The sequence below is a fragment of the Ambystoma mexicanum genome, chromosome 3q (assembly GCF_040938575.1).
Source record: "Ambystoma mexicanum isolate Mex_15411 chromosome 3q, UKY_AmexF1_1, whole genome shotgun sequence".
NCBI lineage: Eukaryota > Metazoa > Chordata > Amphibia > Caudata > Ambystomatidae > Ambystoma > Ambystoma mexicanum.
The window spans coordinates 536,445,289-536,471,179 of record NC_090926.1 but is presented as its reverse complement, the minus strand read 5'-3'; the positions used below and the strand labels follow the sequence as shown (position 1 = coordinate 536,471,179).

Sequence of the window (25,891 nt, the reverse complement as noted above, 5' to 3'; positions counted from 1 at the left end):
TTAAAGGTAATCTGTCATCTGCATAATTCCCTAACTCCACTCCTGATTCTAAGACAGTTGTATTCAAACCTTTTAATACCGAGCCCCCTCTCCTCCTCTTGAGTACAAATATAGTTTCTCAGGGCCCCCGCGTATGTGGTGGCCCCCTCAGGATCCCAATTGATGTCCACAGTGGCCCAAGGCCTTTAAAATATAAGCAGATTGTCTACTGCTTCTATTTTCTATAAAAGCAGTCCCCTTAATCCTTTATTTATTTTTAAATTGTTTATTGGCATTTATCGTAAATCATTAGGTCGCATCAGCAAATGACAGGAGCAATGTACATATGAAGCAGAGACTGCTAATCAACCAGTTAGCGTGCAGTGTACCAAGAAAATAAACGGGGGAAAAAAAAATAATAAAAAATAAAATAAAACTCTCCGGGCTTAACAACTATACAGGGTGTAATGGGGAAATCGGCATGGCGGGAGTGGGGTAGCGAAATGGATGGGCGATCAAGGGGTCAGAAACAATAATGCAGATAGGGGCTCAGGAGGGGGTGGAGGTAGTTCACATTCTGACCAGTTAAGAGTATGACATTTAGTGGGGGTTAATGGGGGTTTATCATCAAAGGGATGGAACATAGTAGAAACAAGTGCTTTCCAATACTCGTGGGTTCCTGCCTGGGGTTCACCCAGGCCTTGTAATGACCCACTTTTGTTTCTGCATTGCATAAAGTCTCAAGTTCAAGATTCCACAGTTCGTATTGTGGGCTCCCCCCCGTTTGTTTCCAGGACATGGCAATGCAGTGTTTAGCAAGGATGCAGGCTTGGTCCATGAATCTGGTGATGGGTCTGATTTCCCTCTTCCTGGAATATGCCCCAAGCAAGCACTCCAGCGGGCTCCACTTATATATATAGCGATACCAGCCGCCCTGCAGGGGTGTTCTACACCTGACCATAAAGCTTATACTTTGGCACGTTTCCAGAACATGTGTATTAGGTTTGCATCATCAAGGTGACACCATGGGCAGGACAAACACTTGTTTTTTGTTAAACGTGGCCCCTCTGCTGGGGGGTCATGTTCGTGCAATGGAGTACATTAATCTGGAGCAGCCTAAATCTGGCATTCCGGGAGACATTCTTAGGGAAATTAAGTACAAGTTCCCACTCATGGTCAGTAATCGTAGAACCTATGTCAGATTCCCATAGTGCCTTCAGGGTTAGGTTTTGGTTATTTGACCCACTTAGTAAGCAACTGTTCTCCAGCCGTCTTCGAGCATGTACATTAAGACAAGAAGCTCTGTCTCCTCAGGCTTAGCCGGCCACCCCTGTCATCTGCCATTCGCAGCTCCTTTTACTTTCATGTATCCCAGGAATTGTCCCTTAGGTAGCCCCTACTGTTGAATTAGATTATCTAAATCCCTGAGTGTCCCACCCTTGTAAATGTCACCCCTTACAGAGACACCCCATACCTTCCAGTGCCGGATAGTTGCCAAATCTTCCTGGTTTTACATGCATCTGCCACTATAGGAGCGTTAGGTGAATAGTGGTAACGCACATGGAGCAGCTTTAATGCACAGGACCATATTGTTCTGACTAGGACCACAAGTAGTGGTAGGGTGTTCATGCAGCTGGTCGGAAGCAATAGGATTTCTTTGAGGCGAGCAGGGGAGACCAAGTGCTGAAGCAGTATTGACTCAGAGGTGGGGTCATCGGACAACCATTTTGAGACAGAACTTATTTGGGCAGCCAGATAAAGTTCCACCTGAAGTAGATGTGCACCCCTAGGGATTTAACCATTTTTAATATTAAAAATGGTTATTTTAATCCCTTTTAAAGAGTCTGGAACCACCCCTCTCACTCCTCAGACATCCTTTTTTTTTTTTTTTTAAATTTCTTTTATTGATTTTATGCAAACAAAAACAACGAAAACCAAACAAGCAGCATAATCATAATAGTTCAATTACACATCAAGTTATCGTAGTCACTGCTCCCATTATCCCTCCCTCCCCCCGTGAGCCTATTTGTCAATCTCTTTCAGTGTTTGGCACATGCGGCCGGGTTTCGTTCTCTTCGGAGTCCGTTGGATTTAATATTACTCCAAACAATTCTGTTATTAGCGTTTTCCAGGCCAATAGGGTGCCCACCTCCCCCTCATCAGCCCAGCTACTCGCATCTTGCCATGCCACAGTTTCAGCTTCCCCCCATTTCTGTAAGTCCTTCCACCATACATCCACCTTAGGTTTGTGTCATTTCTTCCACCCCATGGCGATCCTACGTTTCGCAAGCACATACACCAGATTTCTCAATTTCTCAATATGTTTGAGTTTCTGTGGCCTGGGGAACCCGCCCAGTAAGCGGGCCCAAGCCGTGTCTGTGACAAGAGTAACAGTTTCTGCGCCACTTCACCCCAGTAGCACCTAATAATCGGGCACGACCAGAACATATGTGTCATGTCAGCGTTTTCCAGGTTACATTTAGGGCACACTTGTACTCCAGCGTTTCGGAACTTAGATATCCTCAAGGGGGTCACTCCTCAGACATCCCTCAGGGCCCCCATGGGTGGCCAGCGCTCAGTTCAAAGACCATTTTTTAAAGAGAAAAGCATGAAAAGGTTTTATATAGATGTTAAACAAAATGAGATCCAAGCTTTCACTCCCTCTGGATCGGATCTCCATTTTCCTTTTTACACATGAAGTTCTGTTGCTCAAAAAGGAGAATAGCCAGGTGACTGCTTTCGCTGTAGCACCAGTTGTTCCACGAAACATGCAATAAGAATAGTATGGTTCACAGTGTCAAAGGCCACTCGTAAATCTAGGAGCATCAAAAGACCAGGGAATTCGTGATCCATGATGAGTAATGGAGAATCCTTCACTTCATAAGGGCCATCTCTGTCCCTCTATTGGAACGAAACCCTGATTTATATCCGGGGAAGGGCTGTCAGCCAATCAGTGGCTGGAATCACGGGTGAGAACACAGTGTCCAGCCTGCTTTTTCCATTGTGATTGTTGGGATGACTAGGCAGCCTCTCCCTGTTGCATCCCCATACACCCCCTTCGACACCCAACTACATCCCGCAGCCTACCTCCCCTTCCACACTTACCTGCTGGACTGGAGCTTTGAGCTCCGATCCTGGCAGTCCTTCCTGACTGCGGCTTCATCAATAGAAGTAGACTTCAATGTATAGGGATTCAATGTATTTATTTTATTATTTCTATTGCACCGGTAACTCGCAAGTCTCGAGCGTGGAGACATGGACAGAGGAGACAAACAAAAGAATGCGACAAGACAGCAGCGGGGTGCTAACTGAAGAGTGTCTGGGGAGGGGTTAGTTGAAGATGTGTGTCTTCACCAACTTGCGGAAAGCGTTGGTAGTTGGCTTCTTTTCTTATAGTGATGGGAAGGTTGTTCCATAGCCCTGCTGTGATAGTGGGAAAAGATTTTCCTAGACCTAGTTTGCCTTTGTGTGTGGCTACTGCAATCATGTTTAGATCTGCCGATCTTAATCTACGGATAGGTGCGTATGTGTGTATTTTGGATTTCAAGTACACTGGTGCTTTCCCATGGATGCATCTGTGAGCTAAGGTGAGAACCTCAAATTGAATTCTGTTTTCGACATTGAGTCAGTGAAGCTCTTTTCTAGAGTTACTAATATGGTCAGATTTGTATTTGTAGTTAATGATCCTAACAGCATTGCTCTGTATGATCTGGTAGGCTTGGGGACATTTTTTGTTCGACCCTATCATCAGAGCATTGCCGTAGTCAAGACGGGATAGTATGGTCGCCCTTGCTATGGTGGCACAATTGCCCTGTGATAAGTACGGCCTGATGGCTTGGAGAAGTCTGAAATAGTAATTGCATGTTTTTTTGAAAATATATTGTGTAATGTCAATGCCTTTTCTATTTACTATGGCGGTGGGCAGGTTTTTTTTTTTTTAACCAGATATTGGGCTTGCACAATACACGCGGAGCCAAACTCCTGTGACAAAAGAAAAATACTATTTGCACCCTGGGTGAAACCTGGGGTGCAAATGGCAATCACCCCACTTAGGGGGGTGAACGTGACTGGTAACGGCCTTGAGGCCTCGCTGAGGCCCTTGCTGTGCTTGGCCCTACCTAGGCTTGGGCTGGGGGGCCTTACTGGCCCTGTGCGCACCCCTAAGCGGGTGTGATCGCAACATTGTCTATCAACAACAAGGGCATGGATTCTAAATGTGATTGTAATTGGATGACTGGTTGTATCAAGAACTTTCAACAGAAAAGAAGAGTTTGTTATAAGGGTACAGATGACGCAGTTAGGATCAAAAAGAGGCATTCATGAATTTAGTGACCATTGGGCTAATTAGGGCCACCCATTGTTTGATGGAATTGTGTGGTCAAGGATTCCCAAAACAGTAGGCCTGGGAACTGCCATCATTGGCTCATTGGAAGAATATGGCAATATTTGCAAATGTACCCCATACTCCTGGTGTTCGTAAGTCTTGCACGCAGGCTATATTGGAGCATTGATACAGTATCAAATTGCAATGATCTTATTTATAAAATGAGCCTGCAGTGAGTTGCACCAAGCTGGGATATGCAGCCTGGAGTGAGGGCTAAACCTGGATTTATTAAGCTATGGAAGATATTAAATAGTTCTTTAGTGAAGTTGGCCGCTGAACCTGCTGTTCAATGATAGCAAACTTCTATTGTTGTCTGGTCACACTCTGCTGCTCTTAAGAATCCCGCCTTGGCCACCATTCTAGGAAAGTTTGAGATATTTGTCTACAAGAACTGTGGCTTTTAGAACACCCAGGGTTAGATGGTTTCACAACCTGCTTTCAGGTCTCTCGCAAAGGCTGCTTGGGGTGCCCCAACAAGTGGTTTGCTCCTAATTTTTAAAACAGACTGTGGGGTAACTAGCATTAATGAGCATGATATACAGCACAGTGCTTTGGCTGCAGAATATGAATTGTTAATATCCATCAATTTTTATGAATCGCCACTTATTGGCATATGGGAGTCTGTCCGCGTGAGGGTTTCTTAGAACGTCCTTTTCGTTTTATTGTGTGCTGGTTAGGAAATAATACTAAAGGGCACATGCAGGTGGTAGGTGATTAAAATTCTGGGTTTATAGTGAAAATGTCGATTGCAAAAATGTCGTCAGAAATTTCGAAAAAAAAAATGTTGAATGTTTTTTTATTTTTATTTTATTAATGGGGGGTTTCTCTCCAACCCCCCGTTTATTTTTTACTAGCTAGACCCCAAAAAAACATACAAATAAAAAAAATTCAAATGTGTTTTTTTTTTCTTCCACATTTTTGCATTCGACTTTTTGCAGTCGACATTATAACTGGACATCAAAATTCTGCATGTCCTCCCGATGCCATGCTCAGGAATCGTTGGTTGCTTCTGCCGGGGGGGTGGGAAGACCACTAAGAAAGATTCTAATGGAGCTAAAAGGTTGTCTAGGCTGTACGGCACCGTTAAAGGCGATGCTCCAGGCTGCCCCAGCTGGCACAGAGGAGCTTCATACTCTGTCTTGCACTACATTTTCACTGATTGATTCTTGTTAAGTAAATAACAATTGATTGTTGTTCAAACTACATGGAGCGATCACCGTATGCTGCAGTGTAGTTTTGACTTACAATTAGGAAATAATTTAGAGGTGTATTCACCTAATTTAGTTGCAAATACTGCAAAAAATATGTAGCTGGTCGATATTGAGCAAAAATAGCTAATTTGATGGAAGTCACCAATTATGAGTGGAAATTGAATACGCTCACTACAAACAACTTGGAATACTTATTACCGGACAGCGTGAAGGATATTTGGGGAATATATAAAGCAGGGAAGGATAGAGTGCAAAGAGCACATATACAATCCCACATGTATCCACCTATTTTAGCGATTAGGAAAAGAGACATGAGATCTGATGTTGGACACATAAAAACATTGAATTTGGGAACAATTGAAAGAAAGAGGTAGATGAGGGTTTGCCAAAGTTATAAAAACTGGGTTAAGAGACAAAAAGCCAGACTCTTCCAAAAGGATTGAATATCTAAACTGTCACTTTAAGTTGCTCTACACTGTGATCAGCCTTAGACCTATTCTTAACCAGCATCTCATGAGGATAGCTCCAATCTTTGGGGACTTTAATTTAGAGCAGGATGATGTCCTTAATATAATTTACAAATCTAGTAATTAACGAGCTCTGGGTCCGAATATTTTATCTAATACTTCATTCAAGAGTGACACAGTCACATGGGCTGTAATTTTTATATTTTTTTAACATTATTTATCAGGAGTGGTATCCTATCTCCTGGGGAAACTTCTTACATCATTGCAATGCAATCAGCCACAAAGAATTGTCACCTGATTACGATCTCAGACACCGACAGCAAGATCTTTACAGCTTTAATTCTTGGACTTCTAGAAGCATGGGTGATAGGAGCAGGGAGATTAAATAGCCCCAAACTGGGTTTCGGATATTTCATGGGACCAACTTAAATGGTTTCTGTTTGAAATGCTTTCAAGAATTGGTCCGCTGTAACTAATATGATGTAATCCACATGTCAGCTATTGATCTTTCCTGCACGTTCGACCTTGTGAGTCGAAATCGCCTTTGGTGCAAACTCCAAAATTGGGGCATACTGGCGGGTCTTTTGAAATTAGTTATGAGCCTATATGAAAACTCTAAAGTCCAGGTACGATTGAATCAGGAGAGGTCCCTTTTCCAGAAAATCCCCACTAAAAATGGTCTGCAGCAGGGGTGCATTTTGGCCCCCTGCCTGATTAATCTTTACGTCTCAGATTTAGGGGAAGCCATTGATCATGCTGCGTTTGTTTCACGCAAACTGGGAAATATCAGGTTAATCTGGCACGCCTACGCAGATGATTTTATACTCGTGGACTGTACAGCAGTAGGCTTTCAACGATTACTTGCAACTTTCTCTGGCTATACAGCAACTAACGTTAAAAACATTAATGGAAACAAAACGAAAATCTTGACCTTGACAGCTAGTAAAAAGAACAATTCCAAGCAATGGAAAGTGAATGAGTCCTTCCTGGAATTAGTGGGGAAACCTTGTATATTTAGGTTATCCTGTAATGGGAATTTACTGTAAAAAGCTACATAACTTTTTACTTTCGACATATGTCAGAAAATCTCATTACGCAAATGAAATATATTAAGAACTTGTATTGTAAATTTATATATAATTAAACCACTGTTTAACTATTATGTAGGAAAGGCCACTCCCAAGCTAATCTATGGAGCAGAAATAGTGCAGGATAGAGTCTTGGACATGTTAAACCATTCAGAGAGCTTGATATGGTGCAAATTGTTGGTTATTTCATATGCTTTCCCCTCTGCTGCAATTAGATATGAACTTGGTTTAAACTCGCTACGGGCTCAAGGTTTGTGGAGGAACTAGTTTTCTACCACAAACTCTTCGTCCATGTCCACAGTCTCTATACGTTGATTTAAGTAATTCCATTGAATTGAAAACGGAAAGGGTGCTAAATGATTTTGATGAGGCGTGTGAGAGTATCTTAGTAGATATCAACATGAGTGATTTGAAAGAGGAGCCTAGAAAGGTAAAGAAGCCTCTTTATTTGAGAGATATGTGTAATACAATGGATGATTTCCAGAACTGTTAGATTAAAGCATCTGGGTCACGAGAATAAGTGTCTAGGTACGTTGGCTCCTCATCTCGGTATATTTCTTTGTCCTTCGTCAAGTACAGATTTCATCCGAATCGCGTGAAATCGTACCTGGCCTTTACAGGATTTACTGAGGCATAAGGAAATCGGCGTTGAGACTGCAATGTGCCGATTTTGTGGAGTAGTGGAACCCCTTAAGTACCTACTATTGTCCTGTACTGAGCTCAGCTTCGGTCATTATATTTTAATAATTATATAAAGCTTGGGGAATCCCTGGATTGCGATATTTTCTAGATAAACTGTTTGAGAGGCTCGCCCACTTCACTTGCCTTGGCAGTGGTCGGCTTCTTATACAATTTGCACTTCAAGGAGAAACTAATAGTTAATGATTAATTCTTACATTACATGAATAATATTTTAATTCCATGTTTGTTATAGTGTAGTTTTAACTTAGTTCTTTTTATCTTTGTAATGGTGTGTTTGTTGTGTAATAAGTCATAATGACATTAGTTTATTATGTTTGCAACATTGTAAACGTTGTTCTGGTTCAACGGTTATTCTTTAACCAACAAACAATAATGAAAAAGAAAATGGCTGCCCAATCTCAGGACAAAGCAATTATCTTCAAATATCTTCCCCATGTATGTTCTAATTTACATACACCCTTTTTTAGTATACATAGACTAGCTGTATGCCATTTGACAAAATGTATAAAGTTTAGTTATAACTCTTTGTTCGACTATGAGCAAATGTATCCATGATGTGAGACAGTCTGGTGTGATATATTAGCTGTGGTCAGGGAGCAACATTTCAATCTGCAAACTACTAGCCAGCAAAAAGTCACCTGCCACCTAAATTCTATACACTCAGAGATGGCCATGTTACCCAGTGGCCAGTGGCGAGTGCAATTTTGGGCTCTGCTATGATATTTGCTGTGTCATATTCTTTTAGATCAATATACAGTTTGAGAAGTGCTGCTCTAAGTTAATAGATACATTCTTATTGTTCATGGACCTGATAATAATGTGCAGAACTAGTTGAAAAACCACTGAAGCATGGTCTGACCAATCAACTGGTATTGTGAGGTGTTCTTTATGCGTGATGGTATATGGGATAATGCAATATATAGTCCAAGCTTTAATGTGGATAGGATGTGTAGATCTAAAAATAAAACCAAGCTCTTTAAGAGATGAGTGAAAAGAAATTGCTACCCCATCATTCAGGTAATTGAAATCACCTAGCCGGGTCAGTGAGTAGTCAATTTAATATATACAGGGTGCAAAATTTGCACTCGCCACTAGCTATTGGCTAGTGATATTTGACTCTTGGCAAGTAAGAAATGGTGGGATGGATGTATGTATAGATTTGAGATGGCGAGTGACTTTTCTTTTATGGCTGGCTAGTAGCTTGCAACTTGAATTGTTGCCCTCTGCATATAAGATGCAATCCGTTCCAGTAATAGCCATGACAGGTGGCATCACATTGAGGTGAACAATACATTAATAGCTGACCCGCAGATGGCATAGAATAATAAATACTGACATTCAACATTTCGCAATCAAGAATGGCAATGTGAGAACTGTTTTTTGCTGAACTTGAGTCTCTTAAAATGAGTGCAACTCCCCCTCCTCTTTTTTAGTTTGGACTATTAAGAGGAAATGTGACACCTATATGCTGAAACTAAACTATTGCATTAGTGTAAAGATGGAGAGGGATGGCATATGAGGAAGGACACACAGTCTGTAGGTGTTGTTTAATTATGTGCCCAAATGTTGACTGCCCATGGCAATGCTAATCCCTATGGCCATTCCCACCTAGTTCCTGCCCCTCCCCACCCAAAACAACTCCACCTGGGATCTCTTGAAGCTCGCTTAAATCAAGCTTTACTATCAAACCTTGCACTTGAAGTGCCTGCAAGTGTTTTTATCAACGCAGTCTCCTGAGAGTTAATGACTTAATTGGAGTTGTAAACCTGCTGCTGGTGTAATAAAAATGTCTTACCAGGTCTGCCTTCAGCTACTTGATGTATAAGCACAATTTGTGGCCTTCACTGAAGTTCTTTTAAAAGCAAGAATTGACAAAACCAACAGTTTTGGCTTGTGTATAAGTGTTAGGTATTTGCCAGACACTGCTATTAGATGCCCAGGTACTTGCACCATTTTATCACCTGCTACCATTAATGGGCAGTCATTCCACTATGGCTTTGCATGGCAAGTGCATTTCCCGTGCCTAAACAAAAGCTCAAACTGCTGGCATTGCCAATGCTTGCTTTGTTTCCTGTGTGCCGTTAACATAATCTTTCCAATAGGAAGAGTGGAGGATATAGTGGTGCCAGAGTGCTCCTTTGGCCAGGGCACTGTAAAACCCATCTAGTCAATATGATCACGTCTGATGGTATCCTAATTCTCAACCTAATGGCAGGGTACTGATCTGGCATTCATAATGGCCCAACAAGAGTCATGCCTGCCAGAAGGCCAAACATAAACTGATGTGGGGGCATTGCATTCCAGTAGTGATACAGAGTGGATAGCTATGTAGGGATGTTTGCTGCACCGTAAGGTTTGTTACTCATTTTTGATTTCAAGGAACCAATTGGCTCTGGTAATGCCTTGTAAAAATGCAGTTGCGAATACAAGATCAGGAGGGGTTCAGACCTGCCCTAGTTCCTTCTTGTTCCTCAGATAGCTTGCACCTTGGAGTCCTTAGTATTCTGCAAGAGGTTTGGCAAGAATTTGATGAACCGGGAGCCAGGGGTTTAGCCCAGGGCTCATACAATTGTCACTCATTGGCATTAAAGGTACAACTGTGCATGTATTGTATTCCTATAGCTGTCTATGAATGGGTTTACATATTTACTTAAAGTATTTGAGAAATGAGAAGGCGCTTTCAAATCGAGATGAAAATGAAACCTCCACATCACTTTTTGGGTAGATGAAAGAATGAGGAGTGCTGGCCATAAACATAACTGGAGTCTAATAACAGTGCTCCAGGCCCAACAAGTCACAATAGATAAAACATGTGAAGCACTTACACATGCGAAGCACTGACACAGGCAAAGCACTGACACAGGCAAGCTATACCTTTGGGCTCATAGACGTTAGTTGATCCTGGCGTGGAAAGCTCAGAACTGGGATGGTAGATGTAGCTCAGAGACTTAGCACGGAGGCACTGAGTGTGAGTAATAATGTATGCCTAATGATCAGAATGTCTCTAAAACAATGCTGAATTAACTCTGAAAAATTCTGGCAAAAACAATAAAAGTATTGATCAAAAAAGGATCCTAAAGCAAGAAAGTAGCAATATATACAAATATGAAATGATACAAGTCATTTATAATGCGCCTGTACACCAGTGATTGTAGGTGCAACAAGACAAGTAGAGCAGGCAGAGGGAGTTCAATATACACGATCTTACTAGGTCTTGTGACATTCATATTGTGCAAGTGCTACAGTGCCAAAGTGCAGGAGGGGGGGGGCAGTACCAGGGAGAGGGGGGGTGCGATCAGGGCAGCGTGGCCCTGGGTAAGTGTAGGAAGGCAGGGGACTGTAGAGGTTACATTTACAGCCCCTAACTGCACGGTGCAGCAGAGACTTGTGGAGGAGTCTGGTACCAGTTATGCTCAGAGGGAAGCCAGGCAACCAGTCGGTGCGTCAGACAGGTAGTTCAGCAGGGGAGGGAGAGAGAGCGAGAGAAAGCAGAGAACAGGAAGGTCTTGAGCTGCTTCCGGAACTTCAGGTGGCCGGGCTCAAGTTTGAGAGGGGCAGTGAGGCCATTCCAGAGGGAGGCACCTGCAGAAGAGAGAGATATACCCCCCCACACTCAGCCTAGCGAAGCATCTGACCCTCAGAGAGTTGGAGGTAGGTGAGTGAAGGGCTCGAGAAAGAAGGACTTTTGGAAGAGAGAGTTGGATGTAGTGAGGGCCCAGGCCCCAGAAAGCCTTGTGGACGAGGCAGAGGGTCTTGCACTTGATCCTTGCAGCCATGGGGTGCCAGTGGAGAGATTTCAGTGCTGGAGAGATACAGTCCCTGGGCTTGAGGCCAAGGATAAGTCTTGCAGTCCTGGTCTCTTAGTTGCAGAGGGCGGAGTGTAGAGGAAGGCAGATTGAGAAAGAGGCTGTTGCAGTAGACCAGCCTAGAGAGAACCATGGCTCTGGAGACAGTGAGCTTCTGAGGGAATGTGAGAAAAGGAAGAATACCTCTGAGGAGGTGCAGCTGGTAGTGGGACTTCTTGGCGAGGTCCGAAATGTGATGGGCGAATGAGTGAGTGGAGTCGAAGATGACACTTTAAACGGTATGCCAGACGACCGAGGTTCGTGCTACACAGTCACCGTTCAGCAGATTGCCCAGGCCCAATAAACCCATAACAGACAGGGATTATACACAAAGACAACATCTCAAGCAATCAGAGCTCCTGGGCCCGTGTCATACGCTTTTGTTACCAAATGTCATCATACATTTTGACCTCTCCCCAAAAAGGGTGGCTGGGGTGGTAGTGCCTATAGAAGACATCTATAGGTGTTAGCTAACTGGTCCATCAATGTCAGGTGGTCTTGCCTGATACTTCCCCAAAAACGATCTTTTACATTGTTGCAAGGTTGCAGGAATACCAATAGCCTTTGCCCATTGCCTTGCACCCTAGAATTTGTGCTCCCTGATTGGCAGGAGTGGGTCTCCTCAGGTCTGGGACACTGCTCTGTTCTCAGCGCTCTGTGTACCTTCTCAAGGTGATGAGAAAGACTATGTGTCCCAATTGTTGCCACTGTTAGATCCACCTAGTCTGAGAGAGTGCCTGCAACTTGCAATGTTTGTTGGGCAACACATATATTAGTTCTTGCCTGCTTCACTGGGAACAGCTTCTCTTCCCACCACGGGTAAATTGCTATTGCTCAGCTCGGCCACATAATGTGGGTAAGGAGTGCAAAACTGAGCTTTTGATCTGCAATTAGTGAGGATTTATTCTGCTATTTTGCAGGTGGCTCCTTGCCCCTGGAGTCAGGAATGTTTCACCCACGTGTGTCCTTGGCTGCGAGCACTGGCCTGTTGCTTCGTGCTGCAGAGTCTGCATGTCTTCGTTCCTTGTTCTGAGGCCTGTGGCTTTGTGCAATCTCACTATAGTTGTTCTATGGTTTCTCTATGTCTATATATGTTATTGTATTGCTTTCACTTGAGGTTAGTAGTATTCGTTTCTTCCAGGTTCCTTCTATGTCCCTGAAGTTCCATATAGTTAGTTGCAATAAGCGGCTGCAAGCCTGGTTTGAGAGATTCTTGCTCTCTTGTGTCTCTGCATTTAGCTAATGAAATAAAATAAGAAAGACTTCTGATAGTGTGTATGTGTGTCTGTCCTCTATAGAACTGTGTATGCATGTTCTTCATGTGTGCACGTGTGTGTACGTGTAACTTCGTGCAGGGATGCAAGTTGGCTTCATGGCTAACATTACTATGTCGTGGTGTCTCCAATGACATCAGCACCGCTGGATATTTATCGTTAGTCAACCTGGTCCAATGATGAGGCACCTGTGTCTGCGAAGGTGTCAGCTGGATAGGGTTGAAACGGTTGTCTAAGAGAATATCTGCTCACATCTGTAGGGTGTACTGGTCCTCCTGCAGGCTGGCCAAACAGTGACTGGCGTCTCTCGTTTCTCAGTCTTACGGCCGTCATGCGTATAGGGGTCACGAGCCATTCCAGGGACCCTCTCTTTAACACCAAGGTTTTTTTACCTCACAGGAAGGCGGCCAGAGTGATGGGGGTCAAAGCGAGAGCAGGGATCCCAATGAGAACAATCTGTCTTACTAGCAATAAGCCAGAGATTGTTGGAGGTGCGCCAATCCTAAATCACGGATAGACAATCGGGAATGAGCGAGAGAGAAGAGGAGGCTGAGCGGAGCCTCAACGAGAGCAGGGTGTCATCTGCGTAACACTGAAAGCTAGAGGAAAAAGTAGAGATCAGATAGCCCAAAGGGGCCAAGTAGACATGAAAGAACCTGGGAGAGGGGTTAGAACCCTAGGGGACACCACATGTGGAGAGGGAGGTGTTGGAGAGAAAGGACCCAAGTTTGACCTGGGAGGTGCAGCCCGAAAGGAGGGAGTGCAAAAAAAGGTAAATCACACAACAGAACTCATAGGAGACTACATAACGCTGTGAAGAAAAACAAACCCTGGCTATGAATGAACAATGTACCCGTAATAGGGTGTATATCTTCAGATACACTCCTGCAGAACATAATTGTTGGTAATAGGGCATACCGCAATTCCTAAGCCTTGTCATTATTGATCTCGTATCCTGTTATTAAGTGGCACTTCAGTGGCTTATGTAATCCTTTCCAGACTATACAACCAGAACCATCTCAATGGCGAAAATCAGGTTCTTTCAGCTATCACTCATAGACTATTTGAACCAGTGGGCACAACAGATATTAAGCTGGTGATATACAAGACCGGCTTCATGGTAGCAGTCACTTCAGCAGAGTGCATAGGAGAGTTGCAGGCACTTTTGGCAGGAGAGCCACTTGCAGTGTTCCACAAAGACAAAATGGTGTTGCAAATGTGCCCTTTGTTTGTTGCTAGAGTAATATCAGAGTTCCACATGAAACAGGGTATTCTTTTTTTCTTTTCATTTTTTAACTACGTCCTTGTATCCTGGCTCAGAGGTGGAACGAGTTCTGCATTGTTTGGATGTGCAAAGGCCCCTCACCTTTTAATTGGATCGGACAAAACAGTTTTCAAACCTTTTATAGGTTTTATGCTTCCTTTGCATAAGTAAAGGGGCTTCATGCCCATGTGGTTAGTGCAAAAGTAGATTAAGTGCCCTCCCAATGTTCATCTCCTCAAGAACCAGGCCTCTAAAGATATTGATTGAGGGGAAGGAATGCAGAATGAGCCCCGTCCCTTCTCGATCAGGATATGGAGGAACAGGCGCTATGAGCGAGGAGTAAAATAGTCAACACATTGAGTAACATTTAGGCGTAGTAGCATATTAATGACAATTTTGCGTAATAAAGGTCCTCACTGGTCCAGCTTTATCAATTTCTAGGACTACAATGTTTGGATTAAGGTTAGGAGGCCCATTCAGATTCCACAGGGTACTACATTTCCCCATTCATTTCCTGTTTACCTGATGATAGGCTGTGTCTAAGTCGCTTGCCCTTTTGTTCTTGCAAACGAAATGTATGTTTAAGATAATGGCGGGTCATGCACAAACTTTGCTCCTGAAGTCTGTAATGCCTCAGGTTGTGTGTTTGTATCGTCACTCAATTGCTACTCGTTTATGCATTTTTTTCTGACTAAGGCTGCACATTTCCTTGTTGCAGATTGGAAACCTTCAACTACACAAAATAGATGAGCTGGACTGTCTTGTGAAAGGCCTGCTGTACATAGACTCTGTCAGTTTTAATGGCCAGGCCGAATGCTATTACTTTGAAAATGCTTCAGACCCTGACAAATGCCAGAAGATGCCTTATAACCTAGATGACCCATACCCACTGTTGGTGGTGAATATTGGCTCAGGTGTCAGTATTTTAGCAGTCCACTCTAAAGACAACTATAAGAGAGTAACTGGAACAAGGTAAGCTTTTATTCTTCAGAGAAATGATGGTGTTTGTGGAAGAGGGATTGCCTGAATTTTATATCCAGAATTTCATGGAGCGCAGTGCCCCGACATGATAACAGACCTGGTTACAAGACCTCAAACCGATCTGTAATCTGCCAAATGACACCAACATGTATTAATCAATTTGTATTCACGTTGATGGTGCAAAACCCTTGAATATTTGTACTTTTTGGAAAATGCTTTATTGTAACTTGTATGAGCCCTCATCATCTTGCATGATCCCTGGCATCAGGAGCATCACGACAGCTCAGTAATTATATGTTACCAGAATGAAAAGGTCATTAAAGTTATACCATGGTGCAATTGCATCATCTTTCACCTGCCTTTTTTCTCATTAGAAATTATTTTAGTTTTTGTTTTGCTGTTTTCACTGGTTGTGTATTATTTTGCCTTGTTCATTTGTTTTCTTTAGACTTGCTGATTAACTTTTACCCAAAGTACATTATCTCTGTGTTTGTCCCGTGGGGCCACAGCTCTCCAATAATAGAATGGTAACTAGAAGTCTCATGATTCCCTTTTTGCAGTTTTCTGCTGTTCCGTAGGTTCACGATTATTAACACCCATTTGACGATTTAGATTTCATTCCATTTGGATGACACTATGCTATGTTTCAAAGAATGCTCGTAGTTGTAGTTTATCTTCATACAGCCTAGCTCATGTCTTATTTTTTTAGCAGCAGAAGAGACTAAGGTTACCTGTGTTTTGAGGGACAAAAACCCAAGTGTTTTCTTCACATGGGTGATTGAGGGGAGATTAACTTTCGAGGAGATCAACATTTACATGTTTGTTATAACTTCCAGTCAAATCAATGTTTCCTTTCTCTTTGACCATCTCATTCTCTCTCTCTCTGATTCTGTCTGTCTGTTTCTCTCTGTCTCACGTTGAAGTGCTGAGGCTTAATAAAGCGCATGGTGTACAGTACAACGCGACTAATACCTTCAACTATGTTACACATGGTAGCGGGAAACACTTTCCCAACTGTGATTGGGTTCGAATTAATTGAAGAGGCATTCATTTGTCAGAACAGACCTGACAATTCTCAAAGCCTCCACACTTTATGATGCTCAAATCCCAATTAGACTTAACTGTCAGTACTTGTAAAAGGACCATGTTTGGAAGCCAAAGTGTATCACAAATCAAGTAAAGCCCCTTGAACTGTCCCTTACTTAACACACCGTTATAATTCATGAATTCCCCATCCATGTGTAGACCCCAGAACATCCCAAAATCGGTATCAGTAAAGCAAAAGGCACCAAAATATCAGGTCTTCGGGCATTTCAGTGCAAGAAAATAACGTCAGTCGAGCCTTTCATGTGTAATGCCCCATAACTTTGAAATAATGTGACAAACAGGTACAAACAGGGGCTAGGGAATTTATGATTTTTGCAGCTTGGGCACGACACAGTTCAGAAAACTCCCCAAAACAATCAAAACATATTTTTAAAACTATCACTTTAATGACATCTTCTTAATAAAACTATGCAATCAAAAACATCAAATACGTTTTTATAAAAAATAAATTCTGCTGTTTTATGAGCTTAAAATTCCAACACCTTGGTGCATTACCGAACCACTAAGTGACTTTACATATTGCACGAGATTACAGCAACCAGGGCAACAATATCCGGTTTGTATGTACACCCTTTTAGGGGATAATATCACATTTACTGAGCAATGGGACATGGCTATTCCATGCCCCACTGAATGGAGTACCACTTGCCTCTAGTTGTACATGTGATATTATCCCCTATAAGGGTGTAAATACAAAGCAGATATTGTTATCCTGGTTGCCTATTGAAAGACAGCACTGGTACACATATGTTTCACATGTGCACCTATTTACATGCCGCTTATTAGGGAAAACAGTTAAAGAATAGGTTAGGTATCCTCAAACTATGGAGAATGTTCGGGGAAGATATGGTGGCGCCAGATACAAAAGAATGTATGCTTAACCAGCATGACGAGGGGTGTATGACGCCCACGGCTTCTCACCCATCCTCCTCCTTGAGAAACTGCACAAGGATTATATTACAAGCATTAAAAGCGGCGGCAGGGTATGCTAAACCCACATGTGCGACCCGCATACACTAGTGAAGACATTATAAGTGGAGAGAAAATAAACAAACAGTGACCAGTGTCCACCCACGTAGAATATGACGAGTGCCGCGGCTTGCAAGCGAAGTTAACAGAAGGTGAGGAAGAGGTTCGGAGAGAGGCAGGCAAGACGACAGGGATGAGACAGCAATTGTGCCAAATGAATGGATAGAAGGGCAAATAATGCTTAAAGTGGATGGAAAGGGTATTGATGATTCTAGAAAGAATGTACGGGAAGCCTGAGAAAGAAAGGAAAAAGAATGGAGGAGGAGAGGGCAAAGAAGAGAAGATACTATGTTAAAGGTTTCTATATCGCGCACTGTTGCCACCTGTGTGGGTTCTTGGCGCTGTGGCAGATCTGTAAAGCAAGGAGGGAGACTGGTAAAATATTAGGGCTGAGCAGGAAAAAGAGCAAGAGAGCTGTGATGGGCTGTTGGCAGTTTCAGTTTGGTGACACCATCACTGAGTGTAGGTGTGTTTTTTGTTTGGTAGCTACCATGCGGTGTTGAGCGAGACTGTGTGGTTTGTTTTGTTGTTGTGGTGTTGTGAAGTGCGTGCGGTTTGTTGTGCTGTAGAGGTCTGGATGTGTTTAGTTTAGAGTTTGAGAGGTGTATGCAGAAAGGTGAGTTTTTAATAGCGTTGGTGTCAGTACCTTTCCTGCCCCCGCTGTTCTAAGTGTGGCCCATATCCCTTCCCCCTAACGTACATTCTTGTGTGCAGCAATTACCACCCCCATGGGCTCCTCCAGTGGTGATGCGTTCCCTGTGCCCTGCGGTCCGTTTGTGTGAGATATGGCTCACTAGCACAAATGGGCTAAATGCGAGATACTGCTCCCTAACACAGATGGGTCAAAAGCAAGATATGGCTCACTAACACAGGTGGGCTAAATGCAAGATTTGACTCGCAGGCACAAATGGAGAGAGCGGGAAAGAGACGAGAAAGAAAGAAAAACAAAGGAAGAAAGGTAGAAGCAAAACAAGAGGCAGAAAGAGAAAGAGAGAAGAGAAGAAGAATGGAAAATAGATAAACAGAGGTATGCAGAGAGGGAAAGAGAAGGACTAAAGGAGGAAGAGTGGGGGAGAGAGAAAGACGATGAGGAAATAAGTAGGGTGAGGCATTGAAAGGTAATTGATGACATTATTAACAAACATACACTTCCAGACAGAGAAGAGAAACGTACATAGAACATTGGCAAGTTGTACAGGAGTAGGGGAGATTTCACCAATATAAGCGAGAGTGAGGGAGGGTCCCCTCAAGATTAAGGAAGGGATGTATTGGAAAAAAGTAATGAGTGGAACCTGTAGGGTAAATCCCCTTAGACTAGATTTTAAGGATAGAGAGGATGTGACATACAGTGTTTGAAGAGAAAGAGGGCAAGGAGAATGAGGAGGAGGCATCACAAGCCGTATTCACGTGCACACAGATAGGGAAAGACTTAGTGTGGGCAGAGATAGGGGACCTGGCAATGAGACCATAACCCGTTGAATATCGAAGACGCCCAAATGTTTGCACAAGTAGTTTAGAAGGACAAACACCCTGTGTGAATAGACTGAGAAATCTACCAGGACAGAAGAGACTTTGCATGACAGACCTGGTGACAAAGACAAAAGGTGCAGCCGTGATTGAACACAATTGGCACCGGGCTAACACAATTCCCTTTATTAGAGAAAGGGGGAGGACGTCCGCAATAATTCCATGGCCACAAATGGGTACAAATAATTTAATTTGTAAGTTGCCATCACTCGCATGAGGATCAGGCAAATGGATTTAGGAGTTGGAAAGGATGACGGCTTGTATGACATTAGCAGTAGGCGATATGAAAAACATGTTTGCTGCCATATTGGGAGAGTGATCAGACATTTGGTGGAGAGCAGGTGAGAGCAGACGAAGATCAAGCTGCATATATACAGGGTATGCAAGAGAAATGGAGACTAAAGTCTAGATAAACCATGGGACCTAAACATAACTTTTTTTTTTTTTTATCATATCTTATGTCAGGCACTTCCTGATGATGAAGTGCAAAGACAGCTGAGAAAAATGTTGTGAATGGAAGCAAAACCATTGGCAGAAATAAAATTATCTAATGTTAACCATTGTCGGCTAAAGCAAGAGAAGGATAGAAAGTTGAAGACAGAAAGATTGAGGAGGCAACATTGACCGTGGAAGAAGCAGTGTTGACAATTGCGGGAGAAAGTTACAATGCACAAGGAGCGCAACAAGCACAGCCAGGAACTAACAGCAATTTTGAAGGAAGAGGAGAGTATAATTATTATCCCCAAGGACAAGGGTTTTGACCCAGAGGCAGAGGTATGGAGTCCAAGCTCCGCAAGGAGGAGGGTGTAATGGAGGGCAACCACGATTAGGAAGACCAAAGTGGGGCACATTTGACATGTATGCAGAAGCAGGAGAGGACTGCGACATAATGCGTTACCATTAGACCTAAGAGGGGGGCCAACATACCCCACACCATATAGCGCAGTACCACCAGAATATTATGCCCAAGATGACACATAGTATCGGACACATAGTATCGGACACCAGTGCCACAAATACAGCAAACACAACAGGCAATGCAATCTCAGACACAGCAAGCGCCAATTCAGGTGCAGGCACCAGAGCAACAGAACCCAGTGGCTCTGTGGGAGGCAAACATATTACCGCAGGCACCTACACCTAGAATAGGTTGTGTGACAGTAGTGGGAGTGAATCCTTTCACTGGCACAGGACCGAATATGTATCCACAATAGGAAAGCCCACAGAAAAACCTGATGTGTTCCATCCTGTCGATTACACCAGACCCCCAAGTGGAATCCGGGGTCAAAGGTGACAAGACATCTTTCTTCTTGGTAGATATGGGGGCGACTCGATCTTGTGTTGGAGCGGGAAAATTCCCAATGTGGGGCATTTCCATGGACACAGAAGGGTTTTCTGGGGGGACAACTACAGTTCCTTTTACAGAGAAATGACCTATCACCATAGGAGAACACGACATGTCTATGCCATTGTTCTATTCTCGTTAGACACCAGTTAACCCATTGTGGAGTGACCTTATGAGTAAATTAAACACAACATTGTTTACTGAAAAGGGGATAATATGTCATACTCCATGAATCCATTATGTAAATGCAAAATAATTCATAACGGCATGTTATGGTCAGAAAGCACCAAGACTGGTGCCACTAAACCCAGAAACATTCCTTTATGGAGTACATGTACTATTGGCATGGCTTCCAGGAATACGAGACAAAGTATTGAGGTTACCCACAGAGTTATTGTTTAAACCAGAAGTACCCACGGATGTGGCGGAAGGACAGATAATTACAATTGAGTTAGAAGTAGCCATCGTAAGAGAGGACAGATTGATTTTACTTGGAATATATAACGAAGGGATGAATTGGCGCACAGTAATAATGCTCGACTTGGTACACATCCTGAGTGACTTGACATAGAAGAATTGTTTATAGATGAGGACCCGGATGACAAGGTGATGTTTAGCATCAGTCTCACATATCTGTTGCAAATTGAGGACCGGGAGATTCCCCAGAGCTTGTCATTAGTGAGGGAAGTACCATCCTTCCTTCAAGAATATTTTGCACAAGTACCAAGCTCATTGACGTTGACGTATGACGTTGGTCTATTAAAAGGAGTGGGAGCAGTCAAAATTAAACTGAAGAAGGGAGACATTTTACCACAAGTAAAACTATTCCATGTCAAAGGAAGCCATTACCAAGGCCATCCAGGAAAAAAACGGTATCTATGAAACCATTGCCACTCTGGCAGGACAGGGGCTAGTGTAAACTAGTGTATACGATTAGGAAGGCGACAGGTGAGTCATGGAGATTTATACAGGGCCTATGCCCCCTGAATAAGATTGCTGAGGCAGAATTTCCATTAGTGCCAAATCCAGCCACGATATTCTGTAACATCCCATCTACAGCTAAATATTTTACAGTGCTTGATTTAAAGAATGCCTTCTTTTCAATTCCCTTACATGAAGAGTGCCAATATTTGACCATGTTCACTTATTGCAAATCAGATTGCAACAATCCCATTTACCCCAGGATTACTGTGAATCACCCTCGGTCTTCAATGGAGTGCTTCAGATGGACTTAGGAAATGTACCACTTGATAGTGTGGTCATCCAATTTGCGGATGACATATTAGTCTATAGGAATATATTGAGAGTACACACATTGTTAGTATAATATCTATTCAGAAATGGTAAAGGAGTTTTCTGGAAGATTAATGGGTGCAGGGGAGAAAAATGTGGCTCTGTGCAATGATAAGAACAATAAGGTGTCCTCTGGACACTCCCGTCCCCTGCACACCAAACGTGCTGACACAACGTCATTCAATATTTGAGATTGTATTCAATCTATGTTGTAGTTTATTGACCCAATATGTTAAGTCATTCATCAATCACTGTCAGATGATATAAGGTGAAACAAAACTTTCAAGTTAAGTAATTACCTTTATATCAGTTCGAAGCATCTCGGAAGAGTGGCGAGATAACATTGGTTCCATCTGTAACCAGTCATCAGAGTCCTAATTCTTATCATTCAGTGTCCTCAACTAAAACAAATGTATTGCGTGTATCAGGTGCCTTTTCAAAATTTAGATTGTGCACCAAATATTAAATGAGCCAAAAAAACTTGGAGCGTGAATCTTACCTCCTTGTCACTTATCATTTTCACCCATGGGTAGTGGAATGGAGGAATTAAAATATTCTCAGGAGGAGGTTCTATACTTAGGCCAGCTGATATTAAAAGAATGGAGGAAAGTGTCACCTGAAAGATCAGAAGCAATTATGAAAACACGCAGCCTGGAGACAGAGAAAGAATTATAACAAGTTATAGGCCTTTGCAATTATTGTAGGGCATTGATTTTTTGCTACATCACATATGTCACGCCACTCTTAAAAGGACTAAAAGAAGCACAAAAGTGGCATAGCCTGGACGGGTGAGATGATAGATGCCTTTGATGAGTTGAAACTAGCAATTAGCACAGCTCCAGTGTTAGGGATTCCTGTGTACAAAGTTTCTGTTTTCCCATTCAAATGGAGTAGTGATGACAGCTTTCCTCATACAGAAAAGTTCTATGGGATACAAACCATTGACATTTTACAATGAGATTTAAATCCAGTAATGAGGACATTACCAATGTAATCAGACATTGGCTGCAGCAGCTTAAGCAATTGAGAAATCGGTCAGCATAACTGTGGGCTGTTCAGTTACATTATATGTTGACGGTGCTCTTTTTGCCGTCCTTGAAAAGCCCAAAAGTACATTGACTACACAGAGAGCCTCAGGCTATGAGGTGATCATTTCAAATCTATATCAAATCCATCAATCAAAGTTGATAGGTGTTGATTAGTGAACCCAGCTAGATTCAGAGCAGAAACAGTAAAGGAGGGAGATATGTGCATAATTGTACTACCTGCAGTGATTACTATGATGGATGTACCTCATGTTAAAAAAAGAAAATGCCATAGGAGGGGTGGATAATTCTTTTTGTTGATGGGTCATCCACGATGGATCAGAGCTCTGGCGAAAGGCACAGTGGAACAGCAGTAGTGAAGGCGGGAGAGAATGATAGCTTTGAAATAATAACAATCGCAAGATTGCCAGCACATTTTTCAGCACAAGCAGCAGAGTTAGTAGCTTTGACTCTGGCACTTGAAGAGCATGAGGATGGGGCAGTAACCCTGTATTCCGACTCTGCCTATGTGATGTCTACAGAAGACACAAGAAAAGGAGGGGCTTCCTGCATCCAAACGGCTCCCCAGTACAGCATGCACCATTACTAGACAGGCTCATAGACGCACTTAAACTTCCAATCGGCTATCGCCGAAGTGAAGTGCACAGCGCACACCAAAGGTGCAGATTTGATTTCTCGCAGCAACAAGGCCTACTGGATTTAGAAGCAAAAAGGGCAGCATATTTCCCAGATGTATCTGACATTGCAACTGCCCCCAACAAATACACACGATCACACAGCATTTAATGCACCACCAATAGCACAAATTGAGTTGCACGGAAGGTCACCACCACAAAAATGGGAATTATGGAAAAGTAGGGGGTGCTCATTGTCCCTCACAGAAGCAATGTGGTGGCAGGACAGCACACAGAATCCTGTTGTGCTCCCATGGCTGCTTACAGTAGCACTAGAACAGTTGCACTACCCAGCACACATAACAATGGAATGTCTTGCAGTAATGATTTCGGAAGAGTGGTTTGTCGCTAACTTAAATGAGTACATCACACATTTTGTTTTAAATTGTCTTGCATGTCCACGGTTCACTGCTGGCTATACTTTGAGAGAAACAATACCTGGTCCTACTGGACCATTTCAGCATTTGTATATCGACTGTGTGGATATGCTCCAAATTTGTAACAGCTATAAGTGTATGATAATCGTATGCCCTTTTTCCTGCTGGATTGAAGCGGGTCCATGCACCTATCCAGATGCCACGTCAGCTGTGAAATTCCTTGCACAGAAGGTTTTTCCAAGGTGGGGAGTGTGCAAAGGACTACGTTCCGACAACGGACTGCACATTGTAAATGAAGTGTTCCAGCACATCACTATCTTTTTGGGGATAAAGCACAAATTCTCATCAGCCTATCATCTGCAGGCAAATGGTATTTGTGAGTGCCCAAACAGCCTCATAAAACAATAGATATCCAAAATAAAGGAGACTCTTAAAACGAGTTGGCTACACCGCTTCCTTTAGCTCTATTGGCCTTATGTAATCAGCCAGCCTCAGACCATCACCTGACTCAACATGAGCTGGTGATGGGGTGGTGAATGCATTCTCCCATTGCTCCTCCCACACAGGCTCGCATTAACGCTGAGAATGCTGCAACTGTGTTGAGGAAGAAAATGCATGATTTAATGCTGTGAAGGAATCTCTTAAATGTATGTCTCGGCCGGAGCAGATAAGCAGGGGGCTCGAAGACGACAGAAGAGGCATCTGAACCAAATGACTTGGACAATTTGTTAAAGCCCCATTTATTATATCCTGGTGATGGGGTGCTGTGCTGTAACTTTGTCAGACAGTGTCACACGCCCTGCTTCCAAGGACCTTACGTTGTGGAATTTGTCACTCCATCTGCAGTTAATGTGGAATGCAGACGTGCGTGGATCCATCTCAGTGATGTGACACTATATAGAGGTGAGACCCCCCCCTGTGCACAAACACTGAGACGGAAGGTGAAAAGGGGGTGCCAAGACCGTAGACAAGATCGATGATGAGAGCCAATCGGGAACAAGAACAATAAAGATGCATCATTCTTTTCATATACAAGGGCAGTTGTTCCAACATCCTTCAAAGGAGCTTACCTAAATAAAGCGTGACCCTTTGTTAGGGAGAATTCTCAACATTTGCTAATTTCCCTTATCTTTTGAGAGACTTCTAGCATTTGATTTTTTTTTTAACCTGGCAAGAGTGTGAGCCTTTTTTCCCACTCTTCCATGTATTTTGATGTGTGTTTTACTTTTGTGTTCTTTGGTTATGGAGTTTTAAAACAACTCCATAGGCATCATCTTTTTCTGTGTGTCAGACAGCACCTTCAGTGCAGTGCCACAGGAATGCCACAGGGATGTCTTACAGACTTCCCAAGGTTTAAATACCTTCTCTGGGACTGACTACTGTCTCCCAGAGCATGTAAAGTTATCTGACTTTACTAGTCTCTTTAAATTTACTGACCCAGCACACCCTATCTTCCTATAGAGTGCTGGATGGGTTGCCTCAAAACACTCTTGTAACAGTAAAATGTTACCCTTTCCTACTTTAAATGGCTGGTGGCAGTGGTTTAGATCAAACTACCATGTTTTTTCCTGACCGCAAACAACAGTGGCTAAAAATTTGGTCAAAACATGGCGCCCAAGACCCATCTGTAAAAACAGACTCTGGTCTACTTTTTTCACCATTTTTTTTTATTTTAGGAAAGGACCTTCTTGTGTGTGTCTCTGCGCGCCAACCAGGTTTGGTCCCTTTGTTCGTTGGCCTTTGGCAGCTGAAGCTCTCCTCTGGTGCCTGAGTGTCTGGAATGGACAGGATGTGAGGGAGGTGCCCGAAACTCCCTGTGCTTAGTCTCCTAGGAGACCTGAATGCACTCTGGCGTGATTGGACCACTGGCTGTCCGGCAAGGACAGCCACCCTGCTGTGTGAGTGACAGCCAGGCTAGAATGAATGGGGGGAAAACTGTGTAAAAGCAGGTCTCTGGGACTTGGAAAGCAGAGTCGACCACTGGAACGAGCCGAAGATGAGCTGAAGGAAGAGGACTGCTGCAACTCCTGGACAACCGGTGAAGCCCTGCTGCAGGTCCGAATTGCCTGAAACTACATTGACAGAGAAGCCCTTCAAGGTCAACTTCTTCCCTTGAGTTTGGTGGGAACAACCAACTTGTAAACCGCATGGACACCGTCCCCTCCTGGTCGAATTTTCTGCAGAGTGCTGTGGAAAACCAGATAGCCAGTGGGAAGGATACCAGCTTCTGGTCTTTAAGGCACTCACTCCTTAAACCAACGTTTTGCCAAGCTTGTGGCCTCATCCCTGGGCATTGCA

At 43.2% G+C, this 25,891-nt stretch overlaps 1 protein-coding gene across 2 annotated transcripts in view; it reads left to right on the top strand.

Moving 5' to 3' along the window:
• Window positions 1–25,891, top strand: part of PANK3 (pantothenate kinase 3) — a 202,747-nt gene that overhangs the window by 78,680 nt on the left and 98,176 nt on the right. For both annotated transcript variants that reach the window (XM_069654299.1, XM_069654300.1), the window contains exon 4: window positions 14,933–15,186. In XM_069654299.1, coding sequence (XP_069510400.1) covers window positions 14,933–15,186 — 254 coding nt within the window. The remainder of the gene's footprint in view (window positions 1–14,932; window positions 15,187–25,891) is intronic.